Source organism: Rhopalosiphum padi, chromosome 2 (genome assembly GCF_020882245.1).
Source record: "Rhopalosiphum padi isolate XX-2018 chromosome 2, ASM2088224v1, whole genome shotgun sequence".
Classification (NCBI taxonomy): domain Eukaryota; kingdom Metazoa; phylum Arthropoda; class Insecta; order Hemiptera; family Aphididae; genus Rhopalosiphum; species Rhopalosiphum padi.
This window is the reverse complement of record NC_083598.1, coordinates 65,916,141-65,935,871: the sequence shown is the minus strand read 5'-3', so window position 1 is coordinate 65,935,871 and position 19,731 is coordinate 65,916,141. Positions and strand designations below refer to the sequence as shown.

Genomic DNA, 19,731 nt, shown 5'->3' with positions numbered 1-19,731 from the left:
GATATGGGTGTTAGAACCATAGACATACATTACTACATATCTATTAATATAGTTAGAACACTTAGAACACTCTCCATCGGCCGTATTTTGTTTTACCTATTTGACTAAACTCTAAACTTGTTCACGAAGTGCAAGAAGCCAAGAAATAATCATTCATAATATTGTAGTTCTATTATTTTTCCTACAATTTACAGGCTGTTGGTCATATTGCAACGATCCTTGTCACTACATCTATGAACGCTCAACGCTCCTTTTCAACTCTTCGTAAATTTAAAAGTTATTTAAAAAATATCGGTGGAGAAAACAGGCTAATATTTTTATACATACACAAGAGTATTTGTATTACATTTTCAAACATTTTTACCAGCAAACAATTTTTAGTCGAAATTTATAAAAAAAAATGTAAAAAATGGAAATTTTTATTGTAAACAGAAAACAATAAAATAAACATTTAGTAAAAATTTTGAGTTACTTTAAAAAAAAAAAACAAAATCAATTTTGTTGAAAATAGGATTTGCGTAAAAATTCCAGTTTTTTCTTAATTTTTTGATTGTTTTTTTCGAATTATAAAAATAAGTACTTAGTGTTTTTTAAGTTTAATCTCTTCAAAGTACTCACTTGAACCAATTTAATATCCCAAACCACCCCTATTTGCACACTTGTTATATCTAAGCTATTGACTGTTCTTATATCTTACAATATTATTATATACGACTACCTATACGAGTAAAGAGTGTATTATTACTTTTTAAAATGTATATTACAAAAAATATAACTACATAAATGTTTTTAATTTTAGAAGTTATTAATTATAATCCATAATATTATTTCTATCATGGATTATAAACTTATAACTTCTATAAATAATTTTTATAAATTATATTAACTTCTATTATACAATGATTTACTTTTTAGTTTTTCCTATATTTATTAACTAATAAATTTGCACATAATAATATGCAAATATGCTTAATTAAAATATTATTAGATATGTATTTTAAACATTTTTATGATATAGGTACAGTTTATTGGATAAAATATTCTAGACAATGCGATATTATAAGTAAATACCTCGTAGTTCGTACCAATATAAAATAATTATTTGATGTACCAAATATAATTTATGAATGACAGAAAAAATGCATCATTCAAATAATTTTATGAAATAGTTATAGTGAATAAAGATAAGTTTGTAATTAATAATTATAGTTATTAGTTAATAATTATTAATTTGTTTTCAATTTTTAGTATTTTGTAATGAAAAATGAAAAGCTATAATTTATTAATCATTTTGATAACTAGTTTATTTGTAAAATCTCTTTGGTGTCATGTAATCATAATCCTTATCAAAGCTCCACCCCACGACGTCTCCTGTACCACTTTTGCCTTTCAGCGTTCAGCCTTTTAGTTTTTACTAAAAATTTTAATAAGAATATTTTTTCATACTTATTAATTATCTATATAATAACATAAGTATTAGGTTAAATACTTAAATAGCAATATAAGAATATTTAATTATTTACTGTATATGTATACAGTTACAGTATTTGTGAGTTTTATTTTTCATAAGTACACATGTTAAATGAATTTGAGCAATTTTATTTAAAAAATTATATAGGTATATAATAAAAAAAACTAAATGTTTTTCTAAGTAAAATTGTATATTTCTCCTAGTAGTCAAATGCTAACTACAGATGGATACAAATATTGGGGTCCTCGAGAATGCTGTCATACAGGTGGTGGTCGAAAGTGTTACACCGGATATGATTGTAGTGTCATACACTGCCATAAATGGGTCTGTTTACCAAGGCATACTGTTGAACAATGTCAAAAGGTAAGATTTATATTTAAAAATTAGAACTATAAATATATTTGTATAAACTTTTAGACGTTTTCCATGTGGAAGTGTTCCTATCATAAAACCTCCACTATCGCCCAGAAATCTAAAGACTGAATCCGATAATGACATTTTATATTCTGTAAGTCAACGTTTTACCTATTTTCAAAACACCCCAAACACATTAAAAAAAATTCCCAATAAAACCAAAAAAGTGAGAAAACCCATGACTGTTCGTCTAAGACCTCGTCAAGTTCTATGTTCAAAATGTAAATCAACTTGTTCTGAAAATTCAGAAAATGCTGAAACCTCCAAAGATCTTGTTAAAAATGAAAATAATACAATTCCTGAAAATAATGGAGAAAAGAGATTATTAAGAAGTCATGGACCTGTTCCAGATTTTCCTATAAAACCATCAGATTCTGTATCGACTGTATCTCAGGTTAAATCAATATGCCGTACCCTGATACCTAAACTTGTAAAAATTAAATCAAGAGAAATAACTGAAGCACTTAATAATTATTCAACATTCACTGAGCTAGATAAATGGGTAGGTAACAAAAAAGACTGTGAAGATGACTGTGATATTGAAGAAAAAATGGTGTTAAGAAAAAAACCTAGCATTGGATCAATGGAAGATCTATGGGATGAAACTGCATTTGAAGAAACTAAAAAAACACCAATCATAAAAATAACATTTGGATCTCAAGGTGAAGGTACTGTTATGGAAATACCATCTCGTCAAGCTGATGGAGATAGTGAACCAGATAAACTCTTACGTAAAAGAGCGAAACGTAGAAGACAAGATGGAGAAAAAAGAAAAAAACATAAGAAAAGGCATAAAGAACAAGTGGATAATTTAGAAATTAATAATTTCTCAATAAATTTAAATCATTTTAATTCTAAAGAAGAATATTGTACGAGAAAAGTGACTAATTGTTCCGAATCAATTAATAATATAAATGGTGAACTCTCTGATGATGATATTGAATCAAATAGTTCTCCCGAACTTGTAATTCCTCAAACAGAAACGTCAGACTCTAATTCCTTTTTTGTACTGAAATCGGGTAAAATTCTACACGAAGGTGATGTTGTTTGGGGAAAAGTAAAAGGATTTCCTTGGTGGCCAGCAAAGGTATGTATAATCAATAAAATGATCATTTTATAAGCAAATTGGTATAAGAGTATTATGTCTTAAATAAAAATTGTTGATATTGACTATTAAGGTATCAAATTTTACTACAAGTAATGGTGAAGAAAATGGGTCATTTGTTAATGTCACTTGGTTTGGTTCGTCTACTACATCTTTTCTTAAATGTGATCAGGTTAATCCATTTTTAGATTTTTACAAGGTATGTAAAAAATAATAAAAATAAGATATATACTCTATTCAGAATAAGATTAGACTTTGGCGGCGACCAATTTTTATCTGGCGGCAGTTAGACAATACTCATTTGTCAACCTCACTGAGTCAACTACAGAGGCAGATCCAGACCAAGATAACAGGGGGGGGCCGATTTTTAAAGGCCACACATTAATTTTGATAAAGTATTTATTTAGCTATATACATATGTTACATTCCACAGTCTCGTGCAGAATAAAAAAAATATATCATTATAATTTTGTTACCCTTAAAGTATAATTACGCCAAAACTAAAATCAGGGACTTCAAACAATTTTTTTTTAGAGAACATGGGGGGGACGATTGCCCCCCCCCCCCTAGATCCGTCACTGGTCAACTATCTGTACACCTACTATGTAGTATAGATGGCTTTGCCCATGTGCGCAAGTTGGGCACCAAAGTCTGATCTCATTCTGAATAGAGTATAGGTATTATAAAAAAAATTTGGTAGACAAATAATTAATGTTAAAATGTCCAAATAGTATTTAAATAAGTAAATAGAGGAAGAGACTGATAACATGGCTCAAATTTGAATTCACCATTGATTTTATTTTGCAACAATATGTGCAACTATTCAATCATAGTAGAAACCATTTATCAAAATTAGAAACTATCTAATAAAATGATAGCAGTGGTGTGTTTATAATTTTCTTTTTAGTAGTATTGACTTACAAAAAAATCTCTGCTCTATACTTTAAAGATTGTTCTTAAATTGTCATCTATTAAATGTCCTAGTATTAGGTACAATATTTTTTTATAAGTTATTACAATATAAAACATGCTCTGGGAAAATTTATATATCCTGTTTATTGTTACAAATATGTTACTATAGAAAAACTAGGTAGTTTAAGGGTGTCTATTATTGTATGTTCTAAACAAATTATTTTAGAAAATAGTATTCTTTGAAAATACTGATGTAATTTCATTACTGTTGAATAATCATTAATTTTTTTATAGTCTCGATTTAACAAACACAAGAAAACAAGTAGTTATAAAGAAGCTATCAAACAAGCAATGGCTGTAGCAAAACAACAACAAAATACAACTAACCAAGATATCAGTTGATAACTGTGAGTTGATAATTATTATATTGTTTTACTATCATATCAAATGTTATTTATCCTTAAATTGCTAATTCAAATTATTTTTGTCTTAATACTTCATTTTATTTTTAACTAGTCAAATTTTTGTACATGTTTTGCATCACAAAAAAAGAGCTCTTAGGAAACATTGCTTATATCTCATGTTAGATAATATTATGAAAGACTTAAACGATAAATATTGTTTTATACATTGTAAAGTTCCTTATTGGATATATCTATTTGAATTTATTCAGAAAATTTTATCAATTTTTAATTTAGTTATAATTTGACATTTTTAATAATTCCTTAAAATATTTTTATTATAAAATAGTTTTTGGTTATTAAATATATTTGCAATGTTGTTATTACTTTAATCATGAGTAAATATTATTGATTGTAGAGGACCAATAATTGCTTGTATTTATAAATATTCTGTATGCTAATTAACACATTCACTGCAGGTGACGCCTGATGGTATTATTTAACATCATTTACATATGCTATTTTTCAATTTTTTTTAAACTACAACTTTTTCAGCATCACGAAAACTATACTCAAATATGATACACAGCAAATGTATTAATTAATATTATGTCTTACAAAAATTTTATTTTAATTAAAATCAAAATTATGAAGGAAAAAAAATTTTATTTATAACTCAGTCTCACATAAGAAATTAATTTGTATTGTTTACCCCAGAACTTAAAGCTGTTAGTTTATATTAATCCATAGAAATGGTGACGTCTTACAAAAGACAAATGAAAAGACAAAAATACATTTTTATTAGGGACAATATAATTATAAATATGTATTATATTATTATATTTACAATTTTTATAGAATATAAACATTAAATGATATTATTGAATATATAAAGTCCCATGAAATACAATTCAATTTTTAATTTATAAATATTTGTACACATTTTAACATTTTTTGTTATTTTATTTAATAATTGATTAATAGTTGCTTACAATTTTTATTTAAAAATATTTGTATATTTTTAAATATTTAATTAAATTAGTTTATTATATATTTTCTTGAGTTCTAAAGATGAATTCAACCTACAGCTCATATATCTATCAATGAAGTGATTATCTAGCTGTGTGAGTTAATATTAATTTATAAAATATAAATTAAAAACACTATGATTATTGTGCTTGAGTAATAAAAAATCAGGTAAAGGCTGCTTATAATGCAATTTAATTACCTACAATATTAATAAGGTCTATTATTTCAAACAACACTTTATTCAAAACTAAACATTTTACCAGTTTCCACATTTTAAACTAAAAGTTATTTATAAATATAACTATTTCTGATTATAAGATATATGCCTTAGTTAAAAACTCTATTTATAATTTAACTTTCAACAAATCATTGAATTTATGTATAAATAATAATAAACATAAATCTAAGAAGTATAAAATAATATATTTTTAATAATAGATATTTATAAAATATGCATAACAAATACGCATATGTATTATCAGCCTTTACCTAGTTTTTTTATAATTTATTTACAATAAAACATTTAAAAAAATATATATACTCATTAAAAGTGATAATATAAAGTAAACAGTGCCGAATTTTTTTTAAAATATTTATCATTCATATGAAGAATTATAATTTAAATTGGAAAATTCTTTATGTTATCAATTAACTACAAATATTGCATAAATCATTCAAACTATATTCTGTCCAGCGAGAGAATGTACCGATTCGGCGCAACCCCCTCCCTCCCGCGTTACTCTACTATCAAAACTGGTTTGCCTATGGCTGGGTGTCACTTGGGAATGCGCAGAAAAACTGATTTTGGTCTGTCTGCGGCGTCTCTCGTTGAACAGAATATACAATATATTTAAAATAACATGTGTCATTTATCTAAAATTGTTGTTATTTGTTCATTAATCGTTAGTTCAATATTACATAAAATCTAAATAAAACTGTAAAATTCTATGTTTTAGGTATGAATATAAAATTATTTCTTATTTATCATAATTTATTGGTATATACATAATATTGTATAGATTATTTATTTGATAATAAAACTAAGCAACATAATTGTATAATATATAAGAAATATATCTTAATGTTTGTATTTTTTAAAATTAATAGTATTTTGGGAAAAAAGATACAATTTCATAATACTTAAAATTTCTGTATGTTTGAGATATACATATCTCAAAATTATTAATAATTATTTTATGTATTTTATTATTTTATTATAATACATTTTTACTAGACATTAAATCAAAAATGTTATAAAATTGTTACAATGATGAATTTTATAAATTAAATGTACAGATATTTCATATTACATATACCAAAGAGTGAACAATACTAAAAAATCAAAGTTGTCATCTCAGTTACCATTTGCACACTTCAAATTATTCCCATTATAATTTTGGTGAATGTTTTTTAATGTGTACAAATTTTTATTTGTCATATAACTATATATTTATTTTATTTGTTATTATATTATAATTTATTATTTTATTTTTCATTATATTTATTATTATTATTATTATTATTATTTAGCCATTCAATGAATTATTTAATTTACATGCTTAATTCTTGTCATACTGTAATGATATAATAATTTACCTCTGGGTAATTATTTTTTTATAGATAATTAATTAAAGTGTGAAAGAAACATAACTTATTTTTATACTAAATATTATGTTTTTTATACAGCTTATTTGTTTTATGTTGATATTGTTTGCTATGGAAAAATTGATTTTAGAAACCAAAGAAATTATTATAGTGTTTAATATTTTATAAAAGAAAGATAATTACGTAATAACATTTTTTTTAAATATATATTTCTTTTAGTTATATTTACTATTGTATAATACAATTGATTGTTGTGTAATTTTTACACCATTATTCTCATAAATGCAATGTATAAATATATAAATAATTTTAAAATTCATAAGAATAGCATGAACATTTAGTTTAATTTATGTTTTTTTATACAAATTTTAACAGTTATCAGACCAAAAGAAATACTATTACTTATTAAAAATATATAATCTTATTTTATATCTTATAATTTCTTAAAGTAATTGGTAAATATTATAAAGTATAAATATCTTCTAAAACTGTTATTACTTACCTAAATAATAGTAAAGGTACTTAAATGTATAAAACACTATAATATATTTCAAAAACTAACTAAGAACCACTCATATTTTATTTTTGCTCAAAAAACATTTGTTCAATCTTGTATATTCTCATAAATAAAATAACTAATTATTATGTATTTTATTATTAATAATGAAGAATAAACAATTTTAACTAAATTGTGTTCTTCAATAGATAGTGAAAAACTTCAATTTTTTTTTTTTATACTATTGGTACAATGATTTTAATTTTGGCTTTGATTGATATATTTGAACTTTGATGTGTTATTTTATTTAAGTTTGACATTGAATTATAAAACTAAAATTTAAAAATTATGTTAATAAGTGTTCTATTAATGAAAAGTCTATTAATTTCTTAGTCAGTATGCTATTATAATGTATAATGTCTTGTTACATTATTTTTGTTATTCAGCAAAATAAATTTATTTAAAACAATATCAGATTTTGTACATTTTTAATTTTGTCCTATTGATTCTTAAAGTCTTAGAATCTTAAAACTAAGATTGTAAAAGTGATAATTATCTATGTTGATAAATTGAAAATTAAAGTATTAAGTTATGTTAGCCAGTTTGTGTATAATTTAATATTATCATGTATTAGAATTATTTTAAAATTGCAACTAAACATTTTAGTAATAATATTAAAGATACAAATACAAGCAATTCCCAACTGGTTAGGTTGTTTTGTTTTAGCAGGGAATAATTATTATTGCAGTTAGTTTAAATAAATGTTGAGTTGTATGACTAACGTCTTGATTTTTAAGCGTAAGCAATTTTATGATCCATCATGACTATGAAATGTATAGATTTTTACCATACATTCAGCTTTTTTCCAATTTAAGTAATTTTAGTCTAATTTAGAAATTGTATTGTTAGATACTTACAATTTTTAATGTAAATTATTATATTTTATATACATAATAATATTTTTCTCAAGTTCTATGTTTTGACTATATTATTAGTAGTAAAATAAATTACGTAAAGAACAATATAATTGTATCTTAAATATAATTAGTCTTAGTATTTAGTAATTTAGGCTGATAGACCATCTTAATTCACTCAGAATTGTTTGTATTTATTATTAAATTCAAATTTAACAAAATAAACATTATACTTACTTGAAGACGAGGTACTCACAACACCTACTTTTTGCCTTTTTATGTTAAAAACAATACAATGCTATTTATTTTAAAAATAGATATGCTAATTGCTAATAAATAGTTGAACTTCAGTGATGATGAGGTTCCAACCTAGAAAATAAATTACATAGTCTATGCTTTGAATTTTAACAGTAAGTGAAATTTCTTTCAATTCTTCATTTTAAGAATGCAAGATTTTGCACATTTTAGTACTTTTGATAATTTGAGTAAAAATTCTAAGTTGTATTACCACAATTTTGCAATATATTTTTATAATCATCCCACAACTTACTGACAAAAAAACATTAATTTTTAATTTCTTATGGTGCCCGTCATGTCTAAATAGATAATCAGTCCCGTAGATAAATATTTTAAAACATTCTTACATAATATTCATTTTAATTGAAAACTTAACTTTCATTACCTACATTATATTTTTATATAATTTGTTGTTCCTAATTATCAGGGCTTGGATTTTATAGCATTTGCTAATTGTTATAGGATACAGATAAAAATAGCAGAGTGGGCTGTAAATTTGTCTTATGGCTTATGCACAATGCACCAGAGACTCCAAATATGAAATTTTATAATGCTATTTTTTGCATATTTGAAGTAAAATAGGTTTTTAGTGCTATTTTTCAAGTTACAGTTTATATTATGTGGTATGAAAATTATAAAAATTTCATTTATTTTAATTTTTTTTTTTTTAATACATATGAAAAATACCCACATTTTCAAAGTGTCGTTTTTACATTACTGCAGCCTTTTTCATATGCGTTGAATGTTGAAGTTGAAAATCATAATGTATTATACCCGTAACTTGTTATATATCATGTATAACATACAACATGTTAATTGTATAGTCTGTAGTATTTAATACCAAGTACCAACTATTTATTTTATAAATACAATTAAATATATATATATATATATTATATATTGGATATGCTCGTATTTAGTAGGTAAGTTTTATTTCGTTAAAACTTACTAAAGTAAGTCTAGCTTCATCCATCAATATATCTTACTTTAATTTAAATTCATTCACCGCAGACAAAAAACAACTGTTATTGTGTATATACATATAATAAATTATATATACATAATACATCGTATAACCCGCTCCTCGTTGATGGGTAAACTAGCTGATAGACAAAATTAACTAGGCGATGTAATTTTCTAAACAAATGCTAACTATTTTTTACTTTGAGTAGAGCGATGAATATATTGATTTTACAATGTATATTTTTTTATCTGACATCTCTTTTTGAGGCAATAAAAATACTTTTTTATTTTCCAAATAATTTTCTATAAGTGTGAACAAAAAAATCAGGAGTTTTTACGCATGACCAGTATTTAACTCTTTTAAGTCTATTTATAGAAAACAAAAATTTGTTTTTAGATTTTTTTCTCTAAATGTTGATAAAAAAATTATAAATCTATTCATTGAAAAGGTTAAATTGACCATTATAATACCAGGAATCATTTTTCGTATACAATAATATATCATTCAACCAATGGCGTAGTTAGGGGAGGAGGATTAGCTCCCCACACACCCTAACAAGTCTTTTATTTTTTTTTAAACATAATTCTATACGCAATTAAATTTTACATAAAAATTTAGTTATCATAAATTCTATAATTTATAAAATAAGATAGAAGAGCCAAGGTATAAGGACGTGGTGGATTATATCCGTGGTTATAATATAATATGGATAATTGTATAATCAAATAGTATTATATATAATAATATATTATATTATATTATATATATCGAGTACAAGTAGTCAAAAAGACGCATTAAACATTAAAAATAAAAAAAGGCTATGGGGGAGGATCTAATCTATCCCCATGGCCATCATCTCTCCCCCATGAATACGCCACTGCAGCGATTTAATTCAAATTTAATCCATCCATTACATTTTTGTTCATCAGCATAAAGTAGTTCGACAGTATCTGCCCTGCAAACACGACCACTGATGTTCGAACTGCTACACCAGCGGTTCCCAAACTAGGATACATGTACCCTTAGAGTTAGGGGTATTCGGGATTATCTCAAGAGATACACGTACACGAAAAAAAAATGGGTTATTGCTGGAAAATGTTGAATTTGTATTATTTAAAACGAATTGTTTCGGAAATATAAGAATGAAAACTCGAATCACATAAATAAAAACTTAATCATCAACAGATCTTATGGAAATGAAGTATAAATAATGGGTCGATGAGTGTAGATTATAGAATATAGGTACTATATGTGTACAGAAATTAGAAGTTTTCTTTGTAGGTAGATACATCTTCATCAAAAATAAACTGAACGCAGCTCCAGATTTAAGATTATATCACGCGTAATTTTGAAAAAAACCATGTAATTCGAAACAAGGATTTCACTAAATTTTTATTTTACAATTTTTTTTATTTATTATTAAGTAGGTAAATAAAATCATTAAATAAACGCTTAAAAACATCATTATAACCACTCAAAAAGCATATTTTTAAAAACTTAAATTTGAGCAAAAATATTTAATAAAAAAAAAACCCCTTTTTTTTTATATGATAAAAAGTAGATACTATAGAACGACATAATTTGTAACTGCTAAAAATAATATAATTAAATATTACAAAAAATAGTCCCGAGCCCTGATAATAAGTAACAATATGCGATATACCGACGTATGTTGGACGTAATATGTAATAATAATATTATTTTTTTATATAGGTAAATACTAACAATAATTGAATAATAAATAAATCCTGGTAAGACAGGCGGATAAAGCAATAAAACATACGAATTTTGTACTCAAAGCCATCGACTTCAAAGTTCAAATATAGTAATAAGATGCCCAAATGTCCCCGTCAACCGACTCGCGGTGCAGATTCGATCGAGATGAGCGAACCCCGTCCCTGTGTTTATTCAATGTTCGGACTTGTGTAGACTAGTGTGGGGTATTAATGTATTTTTATATAAGGGTTGCGCTTGCTCTGCCGGCCGGGAATATTTGCAGGGCATGCGCACCGTCTGTTCGCGCAGACGCGAATCAAATCATTTCGCACGACCCCGATACACGCAGTACGCACCAATCACATAATAATAATTAAGTAAAGCGCTACAGACTTCGCGGAACCATAATAATGTGTTGTAGATAATGTAAAATGTAAATTGTAATATAAATATATCATCGCTCGTCATCAATCGCATATCCAATAATCTTTTTTTTAAGATCATCACAACGAATAGTATTTCGTAGTAGCGTAGTGTTCGAGTTTATTGTCGTCATTGTCCCGCGAGATAAATAATAAAATATTAAATAATTGTATTTAAATATATAATACTAACAACAGCGGTTTTTTTTATTTACGTCTACCGCAAATGAATGATTTAGTATTTATATTCATCTGAAGAAAAATGTGAACGCACATCAACATTAGCGATGGCAATCACGACGAAAACATTGTTTACTCTCGGCGCTTCTCCGTTTACGACTGTCGTCATGACGGTCGACGGTAAGCGCTGCGTTGTTGCTGTTGCCGCGGGTTTGTGAGACAGGGGATGCGGCTGGTCGGTGTTCGCGCGCCAGGCGGATACGGTTCGACGTCAACGATCTCGTTTCGTTCTTATGGAGCAAGTCAAAGAATTACCCGCGTGTCGTAGACCGTAGTCGCTTCTCGGCCGCGGCCGAGGCCGAGTTTGCTACGAATCGTGTCCACTGCTTTCGTAATTAAATTTTTAAAATATTATCCTTCCCTAGAACACGATGGTGGTCATCAATACATTTATTACATTACAGTTATAGAACGACCCAAGTGATTCAATGATGAAAATTCGAGTCCGTTTGTTGCTGCTTTTGCTCATTAGTGCTCTTACCTTGTTCATAGTATTTTTCATTATCGATGAAAAACCAAACAACGTAGACGTCAAAGTGAGTTTTGCAAATGATCATATACCATGTAAATATTTAATGGTTAATAGTATTTATTTACTTATTCATTTTCAGGTCGACAAGTATTATAGTCAAAAATTTAAACCACCAATCCATTTCAAGCCTGTAAAACAACAGTATATAATACATCCACCTCACGTAGAACGTACATTACCAAATCGAAGTGGAATTTTTCCTAGAGACGCAGTTTGGCAAAAAGTCCAATCAACAAAGTATTGTGTTTATTTGACATTTAATGTTAATGTGTTGACTTTAATGTGTCTATTAAATAGGTACAAATTTTTCATGTATTCAGCATATTTGGATACAAGAATAAAATCTGATGGTCCATTGGTACGAATAATTGGTGCCACTAAAACTCGAAAACCAGATCAAGTTTGGTGTAGATTATGGTATGCAAATAGTTCTAAGACTGTTTCAGCATTTGTGAAAGCAATTCGTGAAAACTGGAATCTAAAGTATAGTGCAGTATTTGTATTATGCAAATTACCACAAGATGGAAACTATCCACTAAGCGTATCTATTGTATCCCATATTAATGATCCTATTACTAATGAAATACTGATTCAAATGCCCAAACCAACTAATCAACTCAAGACTGATATAGAAATTTGTGTTAAACCATTGCATTATTATTATGATCGAGTAATTATTTCATCATTTAAATTTATCCAAGATATATCTTCTAAATAATTATTATATTTGTTTTTAATTTAAGGCCATACAACTTATGGAATTTGTAGAACTAAATTATTTACTTGGAATTGGACACTTTACATTTTATAAAAACACTGTTGGGCCAAATGTTGGATGTGTTTTGGATCGTTACATAAAAGACAATTTGGTGTCTGTTTTACCTTGGCAGTTAGATATGGTGTCCAAGGAAGAGATTAGAACTGAAGGAATGTTTGCTGCATTTAATGATTGTTTGTATAGAAATATGTTTCAATCAAAATATGTGGCATTTTTAGACATTGATGAAATTATTGTTCCTAAACAAAATGATACATTAATCAAATTAATCAAGTATGTTTAAAGTTAAGACTTTTTTTAACGCCTACTAATTAATTTTGTTACCTATTTATTTTTAGTTGGTTAAACATTTATCAAACTCCAGCTGCTTATTCATTCCGTAATGCATTCTTCTACATGCAATGGGCTGATGATGACTCATTACCATTAGATCAGAATCCATTTCATTCAAATCTTATTGTATTACGTAAAACACGGCGTAAGACTAAATTGCATCCACATAAACAACGTTCAAAATATATATGTGATCCACAACGAATAGTAGAAGTTGGAAATCATTTTATCTGGGAGTTTTTAAATCCTAGTGATGGAACATTTTATTTTACCCCGGAACATGCAATACTTCATCATTATAGGGTCTGTGAGTATGGCGGGAATGATTGTGTAACTGCTGACTCTACAGTGGACCGCACAGTGTATAGGTATAGAAAAAATTTGGTTGACAGAATAACAAATACTCTTGGAAACTTGGACTCAAATTGTCTAATAGAAGCTCAAGCAAACACTAATGAAACAATGTACTTCTCAAATTGATTTTTCTTGATAACATTTCATTTTCATAAAGTGTGCTTCCAATAATTTATTAAATATATTTGTTTTGAACAGGGTGAATTAAACCTTTTAAATATGTATAATACATATTAATGTTGTGTGAAATGTATGTAATTTATTGGTCAAGAGTATATTAACTCTAAACAATATTTTAAATAGAAAAAAATATATCATACTCTATACTTAACATGTAAAAAAAAATATAAGTGAATACAAATAAAAATATTTGTGTTAAAAAATTATTTCTTAAAACCCAACAAATATTTGTCTAATTCTCACAGAATAAGATATAACAAATAATATAATATCAGAACAAAGTTAATATTATTAAAAACAAATGTGATATTTAAGAAATTTGTTTATTATATTTATATTTATAAATAATTATTGTTCTTATTTTATGTATATATATAAAAAAAAAAATAATAACTTTCAAAAATGTAACAATTAAATATATCATAAACTTAATGTGTCTAAATGAAATTATTTATATAAACTTAAATAGTACGAACAGTAAATTAAGTATGAAAAAATAAAGCATTTATAAAATGTCATAACATTAAATATCTTCAATATTTTCCTTCAAAGCAGAAATATCAATAACATCACAAGCAATGAGTGGGTTACTTTTGGTGCATTCGTTCATGTATGTAGCAGTTTGTTCCAAGAGATGTGTATCAAATGTCTTATCACTATTTCTTGCTAACAGCACTCTATTAATATCTTCAGCAATCTTTAATGATGTTAGTTGCTTAAAATTAGTTTTCAAAACATTTAAAATTTCAGCTTTAACATCAGATGCACGACAAACAAAGTTTAATAAAAATAAACCTTCTTCCCCAATTAAACTTTTTATGTTATTCAGTATATCTTGTTTCAAAAAAGCTTTTGGTGGTCCACTTAAACCCAAGGTTGGATCTTTAACATCCACATCATATACTACTGCGTCATATTTATCATTATTTTTGACAGCATTGCATAGATACTCAAGACCATCACAAATGTTTACTTCTAATCTACTGTCATCTATGAGTCCAAAAGCTTCTTTGGCTATTTTGTAAACGACTGGATCTATTTCTAAAGCAACAATATTTACATTTTTATAAGCATTTAATAACAAATTAGTAAGTATACCTCCACCCAAACCAATTAAAAGTATTTTAGATTTTTTATTTAATTGATTTGCTATAATGCCCACACCAAGGCCTAAATATGGTATGTAATCACTGAGGAAATGGGAATAATCGATTTTAATTTCTTCATTATCAGTCAACAATTTTATTTCTGATTGAATGATATGAGGCATGTTAAGAAATACTAAACGTCTAAAAGTTTCGTCTTTTTGTCCAATTACTTCCTCTATTACAAAATTTCCTGAGTGTTCACTTTTGCTTTCCATAATGATTTTTCGGTCCCCAAGTTGTTGTTCTAATGATAAAAATAATATGGTTTCGTTACGTTTTATGACACCTTGTGGTGCTATTTTTAACATAAGTCTCGATAGTTCTTGCTGTACTTGTTTTAAATTCTTATAGATCTGTCCTCGGTGCATACTAATAATAGCTAAACGATCTACATTACAATTTCGTCGTAGTATATCTTGTCCTTCTTCACTGCTAAATAGCCACTCGTGTTCTCGACCATGAGGAACAATGAATGCAGCAAAAGTCATTTTATTTGGATTTTTTTGTGTAGGAGATTCAACAATCATAATTGTGTAACGAGGTTTTTTTGTTTGGGAACAATTAATTTCAAATCGATAATTATTTGACATGTCTTCCATTTGACATTTAGTGAGATCAAAACACATTGAAACAGATTTCTGGGTATCGATAACTATTTCTAAAAGATCATTTATGGAATCTAACCTTTCATTTGTAAGTCCATCTGGATTCCACTCAAGAACTGGATTAGTTCCGGGTATTTTATTTACTTTAGTACAGACAACCATAAATACAGGTTGACCGTTGAAATCCGGAGAGTCTTCAACTTCTGTGCATTGGCACACACGAATTATCCAACCATTTTCACTGAAATAGGAAAATATAAACTGGGCAATATGGTACTGAAGAAGAGAGACACAAATATATCGCCCTCCAAATTTCAATATTCTTTTGATCTCGTTAAACATTTTCATTGCACGTGTGAGAGACTCTACTTCACCATCTGGCATCAAAGCATCCAGTGTTCCTTTGTCAATAACGGCACTAAACTTTTCATCAGCATACTTGGTATTCAATATATCCTCAATTTCATAAACTAGACCAGGGTATTTGTTTTTATGTTTATTATTCATATTGGCAATTACAACTTCACTATTATCTACACTAGTCATATTGATGAACCCATCAGAGTACAAGTTTAAACTAAGATCAGAATTTCCACATCCTGACATCAATATAACATCTTTAGCACTAATGTATTTGGTGAGTAAACGTTTTAAATTTTCATAATTACCGTACCATTCAAAAGTAGTTTTACGTTTTGTAAAAAAAGAGTCCCAATACTCCGTTGTACTGAAATCGCTGTTTTTCTCAGGCACCAAATTCATGATAGTTGTGTAGATGTGTCACGATTAAAACAAAGTTACTTAATGATCAATATAAAAAAATATTCAACACTTTAGTAATAATAAATCTTTAATAGCTTAATGTTTAATCTATCGGTAGATCATGGTGTGATGTGTGGTGTGATCAAGAAACATAAATAAACGGCAAGATAATATTATTGTTCTTAAATAAATGATAAGATAAGATAACTTCAAATATTACCAGTGCAACCATTAGCATCAAACAATTTATATTTATTTATTTCAGTTTCATAATTCATATTTAATTCAAATCGCGTTCGTATTTTGTGATTTCGATTAATTATTCTGAAATTTAATTAAAAACTATAAAAACTGTGACAAACTGACAAAATAAAGTTTGTCGTGTTAAAGACGACAGAACGAAAAATTATAATCATAAATATTTATACTAAATAACTAAAAATTATTGACCTTATATGTAAGCATTAAGAGCAGTGACATCAAATTAAAATAAACTTTGATGGCCCCATATGGTTCTTATTAAAAAGGGCTCTCTTAAACACAAAAATTAAATAATCATTCTAAAAAGAGTGATGTCATGGATTTTTTTCGTATTTTAAATCAAATTATTTTCAATGTAATGCTAAAGGTATTGTGACAATGTGGGTGGCCCTCTACCCAACTCGAACATACATTAAGGGCTTCAACTGCTTCAAGGCCTAGGCCCAGGTGGTAATACGCCACTATTATAAAGATATCTTTAGTTTTTATGACCATATAGTAAGTATTGACAAACAGATTTGTTTGTAACTTAAATAAGCATTTAAACATATTATTATAGATGTATTTTGTCGTAGCACTTCAATCATCATCTTAAAATAAAAATGTATTAATGTATTAATGAACGAGTTTACAATCACTGTACACTCGACTCAATAATTTAGTTAAGTACTGATACACCTATTTAAATATTTCATCTATGAAAATATCTGAAATCACGATTTAAAACTAACACAAATCGCTTACTGATTTAAATCAAATATTCAAATAGGACCTATTTGATATTTAATAGGTACATTGTAAGATAAGTATATACCTATATCACAGAATAATTCTGTGCGCTGTGCCTATATAACTGATAAGATATGTTTATTAAGTACATCTGTAAAGTTTACGTGTTTAGTAATTTAGTATGTATTTTTCTCTTACTATAACTGAATATCTGAATAGTAGACAATATGAACATAATTATAAATTAAACACTAGACAGTACAGCAGCATGGTAGTGTACCTACTACCTATCCATTAGCCAAGAGCCAATAGGCATGGAACATTATTACTATACTAATAACTTATAATAAATTACAATATTGATTATTACTATTTACATTTCATGCTTCATATACTTTAAAATACAAAATACCATAATTATACATAATATACCACCTATTAAAACAATATTGTCAGAATAAGTTATAAGTAATAACCAATATTGTTTAATTGTATAAAATACTAAATAGGTAATTCCTTATTCAACTTTAAATGAGGAAAGAAAGAAATAAAATATACTAATATACATAAAAGTTGGCTCTTGTTAAAAATTACTATAATATTATACATATAAGTAGGTAGGTAGTATCTATTTATTTGTGTATAATAAATTAACAATAGTTTTTATATTATTTTATAGAACTCATTTAGGTGTTTAGATATATATAAAATATTTTAGTAATTACTAATTAATAATTATAATGGGCTTATAAAACTGGATAATAATAATAAAATACAATTAAGATTTCATTTTTTTCTTGTCATTAGCTAATATAATTGTATGGCTGATTTTTGTTATTATATATGGTGCAGTAAGCATATTATAATATATAGGTAGTATATACTGTTATCTGTTTGAAAATAATTAATAGGTATACTTTTTGTTGAGTTAAAGTTTAAATGCAGATTTTAAAATTAAAAGTTTAAAGAGTACCTATTAAAAAATAATAAGTTACCTTATAATATACTTTCACATTACTTTAAAACATAAAGTAAGACTTATTTAAAAGTATGAATAACAACAAAATAAAGAAGATTTATTTTGTAAAATATAAATTAGTAAGGGTATTTGCAAGTTGCAATATTTACATGCATTATTTTTTAAAATATTTTACGAGTTTGTTTTGGAAACCATTTTTTTTTTTTATTAAAATACCTATCAAATAAGCAACTGAGCAAGTATAATAGGGAGTACAAGAGTTAACGTTAAAAGATAAAAGTTAAAACTTTTGGAAGATGCTGGTGCATTGTTACAGAGATCACCATGGCAAAAACACATAAAAACTTTTTTATACTCCCACATAGTATCATCGCAACGTTCTTCTCCATCTGAAGGTCCTCTTTGCAAACACGTCCTTTGTGTTGCAGTGTCGAATTCTTGTTCTTTGGCATCAGAATTTCGTGTCTCAATTATTTTCCCACACCATCCCGAGGCACAAGGCACAGCTTCCACTCCAATACCGGATTCTAAGCTGATCTGTGTGAGGTTGGTGTACTTAAATCGATCCTTGCAGCTTCCTAAATCTCCACGGGAACGACAACTGAAACATCGTTTCACAACGCTGTCGGAAAAGTTGATCAATATTGACCCTAAGAGTATTATTAAAATTGACTTATTGCTCATAGTGCAGTGTGTTAATGACTGACGAACAAATATTGAACGATTTATATTACGATTTGTATGCCATAAACACACTTTCACTTTTACTCTCGATGCAACAGGTAAAATAATGCTTAAACATGTAAGATATAGGATAAAGACGATTAGATGCGTACATGATTTTCTTATTATTATTTATATTAAATAACTAAGTACTTTGAAAGTATTCCAAGCAAGGGAAAAAATAATTTAAAAACATATTATTTTATTCTAAATTGAAAAATATACATAAATAGGTATTTCAAATTTTTAGATAGTAAGAATTATATTGTAGATATTGGTAGCAATGAAATAACAAGAATGACGACCGAATAGAATGGAATATCTTGTATTTTGTAATACAGAGTGACTAAATGGTCTAAAA

At 26.7% G+C, this 19,731-nt stretch overlaps 4 protein-coding genes across 10 annotated transcripts; 2 read left to right on the top strand and 2 right to left on the bottom strand.

Annotated features, from left to right (window-relative positions):
* Positions 1-1,370: 1,370 nt before the first annotated feature.
* Positions 1,371-7,902, top strand: LOC132921494 (PWWP domain-containing protein 2B-like). 7 transcript variants are annotated; one of them, XM_060984547.1, is made up of 5 exons: positions 1,371-1,834; positions 1,889-2,972; positions 3,064-3,189; positions 4,197-4,309; positions 6,629-7,902. In XM_060984547.1, exons 1-4 carry the CDS (start codon positions 1,695-1,697, stop codon positions 4,302-4,304), a joined length of 1,458 nt encoding a protein of 485 aa, XP_060840530.1. In that variant the 5' UTR covers positions 1,371-1,694; the 3' UTR covers positions 4,305-4,309; positions 6,629-7,902. The 7 variants fall into 7 exon arrangements, with proteins under 7 accessions (XP_060840530.1, XP_060840531.1, XP_060840529.1 ...); XM_060984548.1 differs by lacking the exon at positions 6,629-7,902 and adding an exon at positions 6,027-6,600; XM_060984546.1 differs by lacking the exon at positions 6,629-7,902 and having other exon boundaries at positions 1,371-1,549; positions 1,678-1,834; positions 4,197-4,695.
* A 3,420-nt stretch (positions 7,903-11,322) lies between these two features.
* On the top strand, positions 11,323-14,350 carry LOC132919691 (beta-1,4-galactosyltransferase galt-1-like). Its single transcript, XM_060981472.1, has 6 exons — positions 11,323-12,317; positions 12,391-12,522; positions 12,598-12,755; positions 12,816-13,188; positions 13,262-13,569; positions 13,635-14,350. Exons 2-6 carry the CDS (start codon positions 12,415-12,417, stop codon positions 14,107-14,109), a joined length of 1,422 nt encoding a protein of 473 aa, XP_060837455.1. The 5' UTR covers positions 11,323-12,317; positions 12,391-12,414; the 3' UTR covers positions 14,110-14,350.
* Positions 14,351-14,470: 120 nt separating this feature from the next.
* Positions 14,471-16,880, bottom strand: LOC132919690 (eEF1A lysine and N-terminal methyltransferase). Its single transcript, XM_060981470.1, has one exon. The coding sequence runs from the start codon at positions 16,676-16,678 to the stop codon at positions 14,687-14,689; it is 1,992 nt and encodes a 663-aa protein (XP_060837453.1). The 5' UTR covers positions 16,679-16,880; the 3' UTR covers positions 14,471-14,686.
* Positions 16,881-17,827: 947 nt separating this feature from the next.
* LOC132919692 (uncharacterized) lies at positions 17,828-19,530 on the bottom strand. The gene has a single exon (XM_060981473.1). The coding sequence runs from the start codon at positions 19,329-19,331 to the stop codon at positions 18,867-18,869; it is 465 nt and encodes a 154-aa protein (XP_060837456.1). The 5' UTR covers positions 19,332-19,530; the 3' UTR covers positions 17,828-18,866.
* Positions 19,531-19,731: the final 201 nt, after the last annotated feature.

Excerpts from the sequence above, each read along its gene's own strand:
- LOC132919690 (XM_060981470.1), bottom strand. The coding sequence starts at position 16,678 with ATGAATTTGGTGCCTGAGAAAAACAGCGATTTCAGTACAACGGAGTAT.
- LOC132919691 (XM_060981472.1), top strand. The coding sequence starts at position 12,415 with ATGATGAAAATTCGAGTCCGTTTGTTGCTGCTTTTGCTCATTAGTGCT. Across the intron at positions 12,756-12,815 it reads CAAAAAGTCCAATCAACAAA|GTACAAATTTTTCATGTATT; the intron begins GTATTGTGTTTA and ends TCTATTAAATAG. Across the intron at positions 13,189-13,261 it reads TGCATTATTATTATGATCGA|GCCATACAACTTATGGAATT; the intron begins GTAATTATTTCA and ends TTTTAATTTAAG.
- LOC132921494 (XM_060984547.1), top strand. The coding sequence starts at position 1,695 with ATGGATACAAATATTGGGGTCCTCGAGAATGCTGTCATACAGGTGGTG. Across the intron at positions 1,835-1,888 it reads CTGTTGAACAATGTCAAAAG|ACGTTTTCCATGTGGAAGTG; the intron begins GTAAGATTTATA and ends ATAAACTTTTAG. Across the intron at positions 2,973-3,063 it reads TTCCTTGGTGGCCAGCAAAG|GTATCAAATTTTACTACAAG; the intron begins GTATGTATAATC and ends TTGACTATTAAG.
- LOC132919692 (XM_060981473.1), bottom strand. The coding sequence starts at position 19,331 with ATGAGCAATAAGTCAATTTTAATAATACTCTTAGGGTCAATATTGATC.